The sequence below is a fragment of the Mesoplodon densirostris genome, chromosome 5 (assembly GCF_025265405.1).
Source record: "Mesoplodon densirostris isolate mMesDen1 chromosome 5, mMesDen1 primary haplotype, whole genome shotgun sequence".
In the NCBI taxonomy this organism is placed as follows: Eukaryota; Metazoa; Chordata; class Mammalia; order Artiodactyla; family Ziphiidae; genus Mesoplodon; species Mesoplodon densirostris.
The window spans coordinates 90,836,616-90,853,800 of NC_082665.1; the positions used below are offsets into that span (position 1 = coordinate 90,836,616).

Sequence of the window (17,185 nt, forward strand, 5' to 3'; positions counted from 1 at the left end):
CCCTGGAACCTCCGTTTCTATCTGGCCAGTTAACTTGGTCCTATTCAGCAGCCTCAGGTTCCACTCTCATGCCCTGAGTATGGTGATTCTCTTCATGCTGGAAGACAAAGTCTGTTGTTGCTCCCTTTGTGAAGTTGGCTTGAGGATACCAACCTGTGCTGACAGAATTCCATACAGCCCTTTAGGACATGGAGGGTGATGGTAAATCAGAAAATGATGGTAAATTGGGCAGATAGACCGTTTTGGGCCGGGTAATGCAGAAGTCTCCAAGAGCTGTACAGCCTCTTCTGCTCTGTAAATAAGGCAAGTGCTAGACTTTTCTCAGGAAAAAGAGTGTCTGGGTGGGAACTCAAATCGGTGTGTGGGCAGGTGTGATGAGACAGCGTGGGGCAAAGCTGGCATTCTGAACATGAAAGGAGTTGAAAAGCTGCTTTTGGCAGTTGGAGAAGTTAATGCAATGCTGACATTGTTATATGGCCATGCCACATGGGCTCTGGTGAGATGAGGTGCAAAAAAAAAAGAGTGTCTTCAAGCGGGTGTTGTCTGGAGTATAAGTCCTTTAGATGGTGCTGAAGCAAGAAATAGGGCTGTTCTAGGTATGGGTGCCATATAAACTGTGTCCACCAAACACAATCTGCACTGCAATTTTATTTTAATTAAGAAATATGTGCTAGTAAAACTGTTCATTTTATACCTTTGATAGTTATCCTTAGTTATTTTGTAAAGTCTTTTTTTTTCGTATAAAATACAAAAAATACTATTATTTTATAGTATTATTAGAAAATTGAGCAGGTAATCAGTGACACAAAAATCCCAAACTACCTCAGGATGACAATAATGTTAGATGAAAGGCCAGGACTCTATTTAAATTATGTTTACGGTCTCATTTCAAATAAGGCATATCTTAACTGTTTACTCTCAAACAATGGTATATTACTGACAATACTGCATTCCTAAATTGGGGGATTGACTTGACGATATATTAACAGAGGATTTTCAATATCGAGAAAAATCTGTTTTTCCCCATGAATTATTTAAAAGAAGTCTGATCAATACATATGTTTTCTTTAAAATACTCAGATTCATTGTGTCTTCCTTTATCTAGAAAACAGACAAGACCTGATTCATAGTTATCTGCAACAAAAGGCAATCAAAAATAATAAAGATAATGTTATAATTTTTTCAATGTACCTCTGTATTCCAGATTTTCAACCACCCCTCAAGATCTCCTGCAGCGAGGTATCAATTTGACTTATCAGTAGACACAATAATGGAACCAACAACATTATGAGCCAAAAATTCAGCCAGAAGGTGCTTCTTAAATGTATCCCAGAATCTGACATACCCAGATCCTCCACATGACACCAGGTTGGCTCTCCCTAACATGTAAGAGAATCCCTAATTAGGAAACTACAAACACAAGAAACAACTTCCTCACTGGTTTGCCCTGTAGAAAGCATACGGATGTTGGAGAGGTGAGCAGCCCCACAACTTCCAGCACTCTGATTCTCTCAAATATAAACTGGAAAAAACCCTATGATACCTTCACTGGTTTTTGTTGAATATTAAATGAGATAGGATGTGTAAGATATTCCATTAAATCTAGTTACCACTCCTTTGTTCATTGTTTTGATATTATTTGGCTTTTTAAATTTTTGTTTGTTTGTTTTTTGTTTTTTTTTTGCAGTAGGCAGACCTCTCACTTCTGTGGCCTCTCCCGTTGTGGAGCACAGGCTCTGGACGCACAAGCTCAGTGGCCATGGCTCATGGGCCCAGCCGCTCCACGGTATGTGGGATCTTCCTGGACCGGGGCACGAACCCGTGTCCCCTACATCGGCAGGTGGACTCTCAACCACTGCGCCACCAGGGAAGCCCTTGGGTTTTTAAATTTTGATAGAATCTGTTACTTCAAATAAACTTATAAAATACTAATTTCAACATTATAATAATATTTCAATTACGTAAAACACATGTTTCTTAATTACCCATTGGACACATATACCAAAGAAGTAAAATTCCTCTTGCACAGAGCTGGATGCGTATATGTAGTTATAGCAGCATAGCTATTGATTCCTCTATGTAGCTGTATGCTTTGAATTCTACTTATGAGCTTGTTTTTTAATCTTTCATCAAGAATTCATTGTAATTCCTTATGGAACACTTTCTTGGTTCATAGGCCTAGAACTAACCTTTTCATTTTCCATTTTTATATGCTTGTAGAAGCACTTTACCTAAATTATTCTTCTGTGGCAAAGTTCCTATTATTATATGATAAATCTGTAGAAGACTTCCAATTTGCTTCACAAATGTGCTGCCTATTCACAATCATATCTGTTTAAGGTAGAAATAATGGTATGTAGCCGCTTCAGTGGAAACAATTTGGGAATAACAGTAAGAAGAATTAGTGTTGAGAGCAATTTCAGGATAATAGTCATTTTGTAAGTATAAGTGCGTCCTGGAAAATAGAGAGTTTTAGAATCTGTTTCAAGGTCTATTCTAAATATTTCACAATGGTTCTAAAACTCTATAAGGGTATACCTTTATTGACTTTTAATGCAGAAAAATTATATAAGAAAATCATGCAGATTTTCCATCTGCAAATTGAATATGAGAGAGTGAATGTGGAAAACATGGTTCAGATATGTTTCTTTTTTCAATCATATAACATATATATGTCTAGATTCCTAATGTTAAGGAAAAATATTTCTAAAATTAAAAAATTACTTTTTTTTAGGTGAAAGGTCAAAACTATGCATTGTTCTTAGGAGCAGATTTTTACTTTGGGAGCATGTAGGCTGCATCAACACCACACTAACACAGCCATTGAAGACAAAGGGGAAATTAAGCAAATAGTTATTCAATCTATTATAATATCAAATAACTATGGTAAATCATATGTTAGCATACATCTTAGAAGAAGCTCTAACCAGAACTCTGACTTATTCTGGAAAGGATTCGTAGTTGGTAAAGACACCCAAAGCATTACCCATAGCCCCCAACCAAAAAAATTAAGACAAAGAGCAGGCAGCTCTCTTGACCTGGGATCAGCAGTTAGCAGCAGCTATTTCAAGTTTTGCTATTGCCCCCAATCTCCAAGTTTCTCACTATCTTCTCATAGCCCACTTTGATAATAAGTGTCAGTGTGGTCATCTCAAGACTCAACCCTTCTACCCTATGCAGACCTAAGCTTTGGCTCATATATTTGGAGCATATTTCTTGCTGTGCCCTCTACCCTACCAAATCTCTACGCCATGGCTACAACACCAATTCTGATTGCTGCCCAGAGTTTTTCTCACTCTGATCCTGACATACGCAGCACTGTATAAATTGCTTGTGGGGTCTGGTCTAGCTCCTGTTCCTGGATCCATCCTCCTGAATCCTAACCTTGTTTGCCACAGCCTGTGGCTTCCTGTGACCTGGTGCTGCCCATTCGCTAGACGCAGTCAAACTCTACAAGACCTAGATCGGATTAGATTGAACTTTCTTTATTGTTCCCTGCTCCAACACTTTACAATATATCAAAGCAGTCTACAGTCAAAATATAAATATATATTTTACCTGTGGCCGCAATGTTTTCTCTTGCTTCAAGGAAGCAAAGCCTCATAACAGCATTATTGCGCTCAGTGTCTGTCTCAAAGGAACAGGCTCCCAGAGTAGCCTGGTCAGCTGTGGAGTGGGTGAAGTGGCTCCTCCCAGCACCAGGAAGTTTTTGAGGCTCTCTATCTGAGATGGAGAAAAGCCAGGTGTCTTAATGAACAGATATATGCTTTTTAAACAAAACACTTATGAAAAACAATAGGCTCACCCCCATCACAGCCTCCAAAGACTCCAACAAATCTCACAATATGTTTCCAGTCAACATCCACGGAGCCTTGTGCTCTTCACTTCCTCAACCCCAACTTCAAGGATTGCTTGATTCCATTTTTATTTCTCATACTCCATACAAGCTTACTGTGTTTTCCCTTGATGTGAATTAATATGGACTTCATTTTATAGTCCCTGCTAACACCTTAGAGATCCTGATATGTTCAAGACAAATGTGATTTTAATATCATGGCATTTTCAACTTATTAATCATTAATATTAAGCTTGCAAATAATTTAGTGAACATGAGATACAACTATGTAATGTATTTCAATGATCATTCTTAAGCAATATTATTTTAGTGAGTTACCCTGGAAAGGATATTCCTAATGGTGCTTCAATTATCTAATGATATCATCTCCAAGCCACACTAATAAAAACTGGGGATATTTATCTCAGAATCTATAAATAGTCTGCACACTGTTATGAAAAACCTATACAGAGGTGTCTTCAAAATTTCAAAGCAAGTCTATAGCAATGCCTCTTGTGTCCTTTATAAATTGGACATTATCTGCTTTTCTTTCCTATCTGTCTGTCTGTTTTTAATCATAGCCACAATTAGGTCTGCTATCAGAACAAGACTGTGCTCTCCTGAGGACTAATGCAGACAAAAAGGCAGAATTCCACCCTCTCCATGGAGGGTTCAGATGAACCCTCATGATTAGCTCTTTGTATATAAAGCAGGTCAGAGTTTTGTGCTTGCAGCTAAGTAAACTCTAAATCCCTTAAGTTAGTCATGTTCCTCCTAAAAAATTACTCCCTTAGCTTTTCACACACACACACAAAAGCTGTATCTGATGACCAGTCCTTTCATAAGGTCTAACTCAGCCTCTGTGAGTTTATCCAGTTGAGACAACAGAACCTCACCGGGCCATGAGGAATGACATATTCATTATCCAAATAAATTAGTCTAAGGAAAAACCTTTAGTATCTAAAGAAACTAAAATAAAATGTGAAAGGCAATTGTCAAGACATTTTGCTTAAGTATAAAATATTCATCTGCTATGCTAAACTCCCATAAAATACAAGTTACTCCCATCTCATGCTCCTCACAGGTTTCTAAAGCAAGAAATAACTTAAGATTTCCAGGTGGTATAATATTTAATACAAGCTCTAGATTGAGCCTGAGCAGCCTATCAAGTGAACACGAGTTCCCATTTTCCTACCAAGGAGTGCCCAAGGTTCAGCCAAAGGCAATTTGGCAAGGTTTATTGGCAAAAACTAAACTAGATAAAAATGAGAGGCCTGCTCCCTGCTGTCAGTAATTCAGAAACGCTGATGTAGCATAAAGAGAAGGAACGGCAAGCCATGGAGAATTTGCTAAGCCAAGTAAATCTCAAGGTTCTTTTTAGTCACTTTGACAAGACAACGATATACTAATCCCTTGTGCTTATAGCCAATCATCTATAATTTAGGAGCAAGCTGCAGCAGGTCCATGAACAAACAACCAGGCTTACTGTGGCTGAAATCAGCCACATTATTTTAGTTGCAAACTTACGCTCACCCGATTTTGATTTTAGCAGCCGCTGATAATCAGGGTGAAGGACATAGCGACCATTTTCTGTGCTATTGTTCCACAGAACAGTTTCTCCATCATAACTCCCTATATGAGCCAAGACAGAGAACAGAAATGGCCTGAAAGTTAGATAGAAAATATGAACACCAGCAATTAGAAGAAATCATTATCAAAATAACTTACACGGAATCTGGCACTTCGTAAGTTCTATGTATTTGGAGACATGAATGAATAGTAATTACTAGTGTTTTTATTAAACTTTAGAACTTAGAAACTTCATGAAATATCTGTTCAGTAAGTGTGATAGAAATTATTGTTGTATCTTTTTCATTTTATAGTAATAAAGCATTCAGAATAAAAGCTTTGTAATTAAACAGCTTGAGTCTGAGTCCTGGTTCGACCACCTACTAGCTGTGTAACCTTGGGCAAGTTATTTAACTTTACTTGATGCCACAAGTTCCTCACTTATAAACCTTAGTTAATAATTTTATTTTTTTCATAGGGCTGCTATGAAAAATGAAAAGCACTTAGTGCCTAGCATATTACAAATACTGAAAAAGTGTTAATAATTTTTATCATATTTGTTTATTATTGAGTGAGGGCAAACAAATTAAGTCCTTCTGAGTTTCTGTTTCCTACAGTCTTCGTGTGTGTGTGTGTGTGTGTGTGCGTGTGTGTTCTTTTTTTTAAATTGAAGTATAGTTGATGTGTGTGTATTCTTTCAATTCCTTCTCTTTTATGTCCTTTATTGAATGCTGCTTTCTCCAATATTAAAAGTTTCCCTACACAAAGTCCTTCCCTACTGCTCATTACAGAAAACATAGAAAAGCCCAAATATCAAGGCTAAGTCTGACCAAGCCTGTCTCGGGAGGAGCCGTGCATGCCCAGACCACTGCTCTCAGCAGCCCAGTGAGGAAAGCTCCCTAGTGAGCAGAGTGCCAACATCAAATAGAGAGCAGAAGACAAGAGCTGAGTGGGCTGTACTGATGGTGTCTTTCTTGGGATTTGGAGAGAGAAGAGAGTAATACATGCTGAACTCTGTATTGTCCTGGAGAGGGCAGCCTGTGTAACTCACAAACTGCCCGAGGATGATGGGTTTCCATGGATTAGCTATCCATGGGAGTAGACTTCCAGCAGCTACATAGCAAATTCAACTGCAGAGTTGGCCCCCCAGAAGATAATCAGGCAAGTTCTGAAAACAATGGAAGTTTAAATGTAGATAGAGCAGGAAACCTTGTATTGCAACACTTCATAGATATCCCAGCTCTTTTCCTGTAATTTTTCATTCCTCTTAATTGATGACATTTTTGGTTCTATAAAAAAAATTAGTCTGTCAAAATACAGACTTGATAATTTCATGGTGCAATCTGTCTTTATAAATTGATTTCTTTGGCTGGAAATGATTCAGCAATTTCTGATCCTCTTTAATATATCATGTCAAAGTATGCCTGTAGATCCATTCAAAAGCTTGGATTTGTAGACGTTTCATGAGACCAGTCTTTAACCGATGTTATTTAGACTAAATTGTGCCACAGGGTTAATGTGTTCCCATTATAAAATACCTGAGTACCACAGAAGTGTGATTTGTACCCAACAGTCCTAATGCTGCTCCTCAAAAAAGGACAATGAAAATAAAAGCTTGTATTTACTGATGAGCTTATTGTGAGCACTGGGTTAAACCCTTACACAGATTATCTTGTGCAATCTTCACTATAAACCAAGATACTGATATATTATTATTAATCAGAAACAATTATAATTTAGAGTTTAAATAACTTTCTCCATATGAGGTAGTGGCAAGTGGTGGAACCAGGATCTGAAGCCAGGTAGTCAAGCTCAGGAGCTGACTGTCATAACCATTATCACCCAGCCCTAGAAATAAGGACCAAGAGTATCTCTAAGGGCAAGGACTGCTTCTTTAAGAAATCTTTTCATTTTGCAGTTGAGAAAAGCCTTTTTCAAAGTGAGTGAGGCAAAAAAATACAATTTTCACAACTGATGGTCAAGTGAAGGTTCAAGTAACCTGTAACAAGAATTTGTGGAGGTAAAAATGCAGTGCATACGATATCATTACGGTGTTGCACTCCTCCCTTCCATTCTTCAGGCTGGATGAAAAACTGATTGAAGTTTTTACTTAGAGTAAAACAGAGTAACAGCCCTAGTAAAAAAGGATATAGCATTTAGCTGTGGATATAAAAGTGATATACATATTGAGTAGCCATAATGCACTTGGATGGTGTGATTTGAGAGGTCTAAAAGATGCTGCTGCCCCAAATTTTATCCCCACTTGTCATCCATAAGGCTGAATCCCCACACTGAACTTGCTTTTGGATTCTCTCCTGAATCCTCTGGTAAATTATAAATATTTAATATCAGAAGGTTAATCTTCCTTTCATAATCATTAAACCAACCATGCATGCATCTATCAGGTTAATTATCCACAACCAAGACCCTAAAACAAAACTTCTCCAACATGGAACCACCAAAAGGTTTTTGACAGTAACAATAAAAAAGGGTAGAGTCTGTGGGTCCTTTTTCATACAGCATCTTGAGGAACTATATTTGTGGAACACTTGAAAATGCCACTTGAAAGAAATGGGATGGAGGACAGATATGTTTTCAACAGAAACAGTAGTTTTGAAAAGGTCAGTATTCTGGGGCACTTCTGGTGAATTTGAGGACAGACCAGAAAAGACAGAGAATGAAATGTCTTGTGCCTGGTAGGGAAGGGAGGAGACTAAAGTTAAATTGGGGGGGCATCAAAATATGGGGCCACCCTGTTTCCTCTTGATTGCAACTCTGGCTTCCAGCCTCTGGTAAGCCTCTCCCTCCTTCTAGAGCCACACACATTTCAAAGGAGCATTTGTAACCCCAGACGTGGTGTCTCCACCCACGTTCTCTCTTCACCTTTCTGAAATCTTGCTTTCTATTCCGCCCATGCTAAAGGTCTCCCAACTGCCCTGCCAGTGTAACTAACTCCTCACCCTCTGATGGATGTGAGTTTCTTCCTGGAAACTCTTCTGTTTCCAAACGCCCTGCTTCTCTTCCTGCCTCCCCAACCTTTCATTCCTTGTACTCTACTTCACCTCCTTTTTCTCTGTTTCTCTTGTTAATATGGACATTACTCACTGTCCTCCACTCCCCTCTCACTGCTCAAAAGGGCTTGTTCAGAGATTTTGTATACCACCGTCATTTCCAATCTCACTTCTGTACAAATGGCTCTTAAATTTATCTACATTTAGAACTTTTTCCAGTTGTGAGTCGCTCCCATTTGACAGCTGACAGTTCCATTATACTTTCCATCAGCAACATATCAAAAATCCAAATGTTTCATCTTCGCTCCACAGGACTCCCGAAATTCCCCAAATTGGTTAATAGACCAGAACTCCACCCTCCTGCATGCCTTTCTCTTCTTTAGTCAAATAAAATACTCAGATTCTTCCTCTGTGATATGTTACATATTCATTCCTTCCTTTTTATTTTAAATAACCAATGACAGCTTCCTAGTTCAGCACTCACTAGCTCATGGTGGAAAAATTTTAATAGCCTCTTAACCCATTTCACTGTTTCTAGGCTACCCACCTCTGGTACATTCTTCATCCTGCAACCAGATCAATCATTCCATTCAGGAGCTCTTAATATACATTCATTCTACAAGCATTTCTTTTCTCCTTGGAAGTCCCTGTTCATGGTGCTGCAGGGGACAGAGCCATGAACACAAAGTGACTAAAATGCAAAGTGAAATGTGCTAAGTGCCAAGGAAGTACTGACCAACTGCCATGGAAATCCAGATGTATAAATCACAGAAGGCTGAGTGAAGGGGTTATTTTTGAGCTGGACCATAACGGATGGGTAAGATTTGGAAGAGGAAGTCACTCTAGGCAGAGTGGGGAAACAGCATGATCAAAAGGTAAGACTAAGGCCCTGTTAAAAACCATCTCTTAGCTTTTTCCATTTCCTACATGACAAAATTCAAATGTCTGGGGGCCTGTTATTCAAGATCTAATAATATTTGGATCCAATCAACTTTTTTAGAGTTTTTCCCTCTATCCTTCTATCCTTGGTTTTCAAAGTAAAATGTGAATGTCCAACTATTTGAGAGGGCTACTAGAAGCCACAGGGTAAATATGACATGCCTTCCTAAGTGTTCATTTTACTCAAAGGGTTTTAGGGAAAATATTTTTATATTAAAAATAAGGATACATGAATTCATGAAATGGAATGTAAAATTCACCTGGATTTTATAGCTAGAATGCAAGTTTTCAAATAACTTTCTTGCTTGTAGGAGCTGTTTTGAGCTGTTAGGAGTATTCAGAGGCTGTTTCTGAAGCACGTCTCAGGTTCAAGCCAAGCAATATGTACTGCTCTCTAAGTATGCTTTGCATTTCTAGCTGCCTTTTTAAAAAAAATTTGTTATTTATTTATTTTATTTATTTTTGGCTGCTTTGGGTCTTAGTTGCGGCACGCAGGATCTTCGTTGAGGCGTGGGGATCTTTCGTTGTGGCACGCCGGCTCTTCACTGTGGTGCGCGGACTTCTCTCTAGCTGTGGTGTGTGGGTTTTCTCTAGTTGTGGCGCACAGGCTCCAGGGTGCATGGGCTCTGTAGTTGTGGTATGCGGGTTCCAGAGCTTGTGGGCTCTGTAGTTTGTGGCATGGCAGGCTCTCTAGTTGAGGTGCATGAGCTCAGTAATTGTGGCATGTGGGCTTAGTTGCCCCGCAGCATGTGGGATCTTAGTTCCCTGATCAGGGATAACCCGCGTCCCCTGCATTGTAAGACGGATGCTTTACCACTGGACCACCAGGGAAGTCCCCTAGCTGCTTTGTTTTTATTCATGATGGGTTCTTCCATTCCTCCATGGATTTCCTTTCACACACAGACCCACATCTACCTGTCTACACACCCATTTGTTAAGTCTATCTTGTTCTGTAGTCTTCCTTAATGACTAGTGCTGAAAGAAATATTTCCCTCTTCTGACCTCTTACATCATTTGCAGTTTACTTATAACATTTAATTAATATTATATAGTCTCTGCTCCTCTGCTAGACTGTAAGCTCTCAGAAACCAGGGATCGTGTCTTATTCTACAGCTCCTCAGTGGCAATCATAGTGACCTACACATATTAAGTATTCAATAAATATTTGTCAAGTGAATGAAGGAAAAATTCTCTGCTCAGATGTTACCTCCTTGGGTAAGCCTTCCCTGACCACCCAAGCTAAAGACTCTTCCTTGAGTTTCTCGTTCTTCATCTACATCATTTTTCTTTATTACATTATCATTATGTGATATTGGGGTCCTATTTGTCTGTTTCTTTTCTGTCTCTCCTACCATAAATAGGCTCTAGGAGAGCAAAGACTTTGTTTCTTCCCCTCAGCATCAGTAGTGCCTAGAATAGTACCTAGAAAATAATAGGCATTTCATAAAAACTTGCTGAATCAATATATGAATTATTTTATTTTTAAATCAATAATTTAATATTAATGTTACCTTAATATTAATATAAGGCTTAGCAAGAAAAGATAATATAAATAAGGTAATTTGCAGTTCTGAAATTGTCATTAATCTCATAATAGCTTTATATGCATATATTTTTAATTTTCTCTCTACCTATTGGTAAGTTTGGTTAAATAGGTTACCTTTTGGGAATGGAGAATGTGAGGGTGGGAGTGAGAGAGAAGCGATCAGTCCATATCTCTTCTAATATCTCTCAGCCAAAATACAATGTCAGATGTCTTCTTTGCCAAGCTATCCATATTAACTAGGTATATTTAGGGAGTACCACCCAAAGGCACAAAATCCTCTTCATAAGATGGTATAAAAAGCCCTTCTGATATTTGACCTTGTGTGTCAAAATGGTGAGAAACTAATTAGCTGCCACCTTTCCCTTGAAACCTAACCTGAAACTTTCATTTGAAATGACAGTTATCCTTAAAATACCTTCAGAATCCACCCTGTATTTCTTACTTTGTACATTTCCAAGATAACTATTTTTTTTTGTTTGTACTTTTGCCAAAAGTAAAATTGAAGTGCAGAATGAGCCAATTTTTAGGCCATTTTAGGAGTCTGAGAGATTTGTTCTTTCTGACATTGAAGGAGTTTACTAGTTCCATTCCACACCTCACATTTGAAATCCTGGGAGTACTGCTACTGAGTCATTGTGTCTTCTTCTGATGCCGACCTTATCTCTAATTCAGAATTTAGATATGATGACTAACTCTGTGAAAACAAAATTAGTTTACCTGTCCAGGGCAAAAATTTTTTTAATGTTTTAAAAAACAATTTCTTTTAGGATGAATGAGATAGGAAAATAACTTTTACCAAAACTTATCATGTAGAAATTGTCATGGTGAGAACAAAAGAACACAGTCAACTATTTGTTCCCTCAGAGATTAATTGTTCATGTTTTGTTAGTCCAATTATCATAAGAATGTATCCGTGTTCAATCCATTGTTTTTTAGGCCAAAAGGATTATCTCAGAGATAGCAAGTGAGGTCAAAATAAATCAGTTCATTTTTATTCTTTTTCCTAAAATTTGCGGAGTCCAATCTTGGATACTGAAACTGTCACAAAATTAGTTTTGAGGGTTATTTGTGAATTTCAAACATACTCGCCCCCTCCTAGCTTCCAACAATATTATTCAGAATAAGTCACAACTTTGGAAGTTTTCATTCTGATTCTTATCCTAATAATAGAAACTGACTGAGTCATATATAAGATTATGTATAGTTCCTTAGCAAGGCAATTATTAAGAATTTAATATCTTGTGATAGATAAGTTTTATTGTTGAGGAACTTCAAATCCCTAATCTCATTTCCCTGAAAAATACTTTTAGAAATAAAATTATCTCAACAGCTATTTACTGACCATTTGCTTTTTAAAGGACGCTACTATCAATCATATTTTCAGAATTATTTGAAATTATATGAAAGATTCTCTTTTTATTTGTATAAGTCTAGATATTTTACAGAGATAAAACCTGCATAAAGAGAGGTTTTTCCTTTAACTAAAAGAAGAGAAATAAAGTGGGGAAAACAAAGAGCTTGAGTTTATTTCTACAGAGAGTTGCAAATACAGAATCATGGAATTTTAGGGCATAAAATTAAGATAAAAATAAGATCAAATGTTAAACTATTATGATTATTTGATTTTACCAGAACTATACATATTAGATGACTACTTTTAACAAATGCAAAGGTAATTGATCATCTATTCACTTAGTTTTACCAACATAAATACGGCTAGGTATTTAACCAGGTATTTTTTAACTGACCCTATGTCAATTCACAACTTTGTCTCTAAGCATATTTTGCTTAAGGTGATAAGAAACATATTTCTAGAAGTTCTGAATTTGGGGCTTTTTTTCTGATGGAAATATTCTCTAGATGTGAAAGGTCATATTTCTAAATAACCAGCACGGGCTCTCTGATTCAGGCTTTGCTTAGGCCCATTTCACAGTGACATTTTCCATATCTTGCCTTGTATGCATCGACTCCCCAACTAGAACGTGATGCCCTTGAAGGAAGGAATCCTGCTTCTTCACTTTCAGTCCATCATTGTTCCTAACTCCATGTTTTCCATCTAGGTGCAGTTTAAAGATATTTGTGGAAAGGAAAGGGGAAAAATCATGGTAAGCTAAAAGTCTAAGGTATTGTTAAGTTGATAAATGTGTGGGTTTTTATGTGTTTCTTCAAGTGCACAAAACTGATTCATTAGCGTTGACATGACCAACCTACTCATTCATATTATTTATTTAAAAGAATATAATTGATCTCCCAAGATTTAATGACTCCATCTGTAACTCGGGAATGGTGGGAAGAGCATAGAAGAGCATAGAATTCTAACTCGGCTGCCTGCTAGCCTTGGCCAGGCTACCCAACCTCTTCAAGCCTTGCCTCCCCCTTTGTGAAAGTGAGTTGGTAATACTTAGCTTTCTGGCTTACTGTAATGAGAGAATAGATTTGAATAGCTACTCTGCTTTCCTCTAATTCGGAGTATAATTACTGGGTAATAAATCTCTCTAATCCTCAGATTCCCTGTGTATTCAATAAACGTTAATTAAGCCATTCAACAAATATCATTGAGCATCTAATAAGCCCCAGAAAAAAATATATATATAGCATATGTATATATATATATATATATATATATATATATATATATATATATATATGCTTATTAAATGCTCAGTATATATATTCCTAGGTTAAATAAAGTACAGGAAACTAAATAACACAAAGACAAAAGGGGGCATATTTCCACCCTGGGAGTAAAGAGAAATGTTCTGGTGGAGAAGATATATGAATGAGACTTGAAATAGGAATAAACATTAGCCACATGAAAAATATTTGGAGAGCGTTCTAGACAAGGGGAGAGAATAAAGGCATGGGGTTGAGAAACAGTACGGCTTGTATGGAAACAGTCTGACAGCAGGTTGTTATTTGAGTTTAGAATGTACACAAGAATGGGTGAGTATGAAGCTCAGAAAAGTCCAGGCCAGAGGGCGTTTCGTGGGTTTTTTTGTAGACACTTTAAAAAGCTTTAAACAAGGAAGTGACGTAGACAGATCACATTGTAGAAAGAAATCACTGTAGAAATCATTAAAATGAGCAAATCTATTTAAGAGGTAAAAGGGAAGCATTACTAGAGGAAAGGACAAATAAGAAGGCTGTGACATTCGTGTATGTAGAAATGATGCTCTGAATTATACAATTTAGTAGTAATAGGAACAGATTTGAAAAAATATTTAGAATATAAAATAGATAAGGCTTAGAGACTACTTGGTCGTGAAGTTGAGTGAGAAGGGAAAACCAAGGTGGATGAACAGGGTGTCTAGCAATTAACTGAAGCTCCGAATCTAAGAGAAGAAGCAGATTTGGGGAAAGGGAATGAATAATACATTCAGTTTAGAATATGTAGAATTTGGGATTGCAGTCAGACGCATCCAGGAAGCAAACGGATAAGTGAGCTTAGAGAGAGAAGAGCTGAAGATAGAGATTTGAGATATCTATAAAATATTGCCTACCTTCCGAGAAGAAGCTAAGGATTAGGTTAGATAGTGTATGTAAAGTGCGTAATGATACAAAGCACTATGAATAAAATAAATTGGATGGCATATTTATGTACCTAACTCAATAAATGTAATTGCTATTCCATCTTGGGCAGAATTATCAGACCAATTTCTTTATTTAAATAGAGCCTAAAGTTAAAGTTACAGTATAACTTAACAGCCTCCTCTGGGTTTTAAAGAAAGCTTAATAAGCTGATGGTCAATCTTCCAGTTATTTCTTCTCAAATCACTAAACTATTATGGAGTTGGCTTAATGGACCATCCTCCCCAAGCCAGAACCAAAAAAACGACCTGTTCTCTTGCCTCTTTTGCTAAATGCCTCTTGTTTAAAAAAAGACCCTGCAAAGATCCTGCAAAATCCATCCTAATGTAAGACCTTCTACTTAGGAAATATAATTTTTAAATTCATCAACATGAAAGTAAAAAAATATAATTGAGAATGCATTCATTCAACTTTCAATTCCAACCACAGGGATCCAAGTCCTGGCAACCTTGTGGAAGATGGAAAAGATGGAGGAAAATGAGAGAAGTGGTAAGTTTTCCTCCACTCATTTCAATCCTCCCAAAAATTCCTCCCAAGATTATAGAAAGTGACCACCCACCATGTTGGGGAAGCTAGTAAAGTAGTCCTGTTCAGGCTTCAGAGGTGGCACTAGGCCTCTCTCTGACGGGACAATGACGCTAAAGCTGGCTGCATGCCAAACTGCTGAGCTACACTCAGGCCAGCAGGGGTGACACAAGCACACATTGTAAACCATTAGATAAGACAGAGAGTAAGTCATGGGACTTCTTGCACCTTGAGGGTCTGGCCAGCCCCCGGGGATCAAGAACATTCTCAGACTTAAGAGTTAAGACCAAGGCATTTATGACAACAACCAGAGCTGCAAACTTGCACGTAGGCTGATCGTTATCAGCCTGTGGCCTGGTGCTAAAAGCTGGGTTCCTCTGAGCGGCAAACTGAAGTCTCAGCAATGGGGTGGACTCACCGCCTGGGACTTTCCCAAATCGGACTCCAGATTGCTGTTCAAGGAACTTCCCAGTGCTGCTTGGATCTGGATGTAGCTGCTTCCCCAATTCGGTGATGTATAAACCTGTCTTTACCATTCTTTCTTAGCTACACTATTCTTTTCTTAATTAGTATACTGTGATCTTTGTTAATTCAATAAACTCTCTCTAAATTCGTTTGAGTGTAGAGTGGTTATTTTGCCAGCGAATCCTACTAACCTTGAAACCGAAAGTAAGGCTTTCAGCAAAACACACCAATACAGATCAAATCATTGGGTGTTCTTTTAAACCACTTTTGAATGACTCTATATCTTTAATCTTTAAAAATCTCCCCCTGGGCTTCCCTGGTGGCGCAGTGGTTGAGAGTCCGCCTGCCAATGCAGGGGACACGGGTTCGTGCCCCAGTCCGGGAAGATCCCACATGCCGCGGAGCGGCTGGGCCTGTGAGCCATGGCCGCTGAGCCTGCGCGTCAGGAGCCTGTGCTCCACAATGGGAGAGGCCACAACAGTGAGAGGCCTGCGTACCGCAAAAAAAAAAAAAAAAAAAAAAAAAAAAAATTTCCCCCTGTAACCAATTTAAAAACCTCACATTTGATGCTATTTCTATCCACGGATGTATAAAAAATATAACTAAGAAAATGGTGTGTCTCCATAGTTTTGACTAACGATTAATTTTTAAAGTTCTTTTTTGTTACGTTCAAAATTTAAAGTGGCTCAGCTGTATATTACACATCTACCCTGCCATGATATTAGAGAACTTCACTTATTCATTGCCATAGCCTAATTATAGAGATCATTAGGCTGTAGTCTGCTGGAGTGGTTATGAGTCATTGATGGATCATGACTGCTACCAGGGATGTGAAGAAGCTGTGTCTTTCAAAGGTGGGGATGATTAAATTAGTTCTTAATAGCACGTAGAATATACATGCTATTAAGAACTATAATTAATGAACTATACTTTCTTTACTTATAGTCAAACTACCCCTGAAAACTAAGCTGTGTGTGTGTGTCACTATATTTTCTAGTCTGTGTTTACATTTACATTAGGCAAAAGCCTTCCCTATGACTGATAAAAATCCCCAAATAAACACTGCTGGTTTTCTAGGTATAAAATCTGATTTAGTACTACTTCAAACCATTAAGATCATATTTCTATAGTGAATAATCTTGGGCAAATTACCTATTAGAGCAATATTTTGTGAACTGTTGAATTTATGGACAATATATTTTCAAAACACATCACACCTTAATTTTCCTAGTGCTTATACAATGCCATAGAAAAGGCCATTTATGATCCCTTAGTTCTATCAGGAAAAGAGGAAAGAAAAGTAATTTTCCTTATAATGAATGGAAAAATTGCTCCTTGAGAACAGTAAGTGGGCTGTGAAAGGCCCTTCTCTGCACTGATATGAAGGAGGTGCTAACATAGATTTCAGCAGGCTGTTCCCCCCTTGTGCTGTCATTTAAACTAAGTAACAAGAGAAGAAGGAATGAGTTCCTTTTACAGTTGAAGGGATGCAATTTATACATTAAGAATTTACTGACTATAAAATTTGGGAAACTTTTGGATTTAATCCCCAGGAAGTGGTATTATGTTTCTATCTGGAATGGTTAAAGAACATTCCCAAAGCCAGGAGAAAGCAATGTAACACTTCTCAAAGCCACTCAAACTATGTGATCATAAAATATTTTATTCACAAGCATTCAGTCAATTCCAAATAGAGTTTCACTCACC

The 17,185-nt window shown here is 37.7% G+C and overlaps 1 protein-coding gene across 1 annotated transcript in view; it reads right to left on the reverse strand.

Annotated features, from left to right (window-relative positions):
• The window catches only part of WDR49 (WD repeat domain 49), a 142,323-nt gene that overhangs the window by 38,944 nt on the left and 86,194 nt on the right, over nucleotides 1-17,185 (reverse strand). Inside the window, 4 exon segments of the mRNA XM_060098829.1 lie at nucleotides 1,192-1,379; nucleotides 3,559-3,723; nucleotides 5,369-5,467; nucleotides 7,404-7,513. Of these exon segments, the coding sequence (XP_059954812.1) occupies nucleotides 1,192-1,379; nucleotides 3,559-3,723; nucleotides 5,369-5,467; nucleotides 7,404-7,513 (562 nt within the window).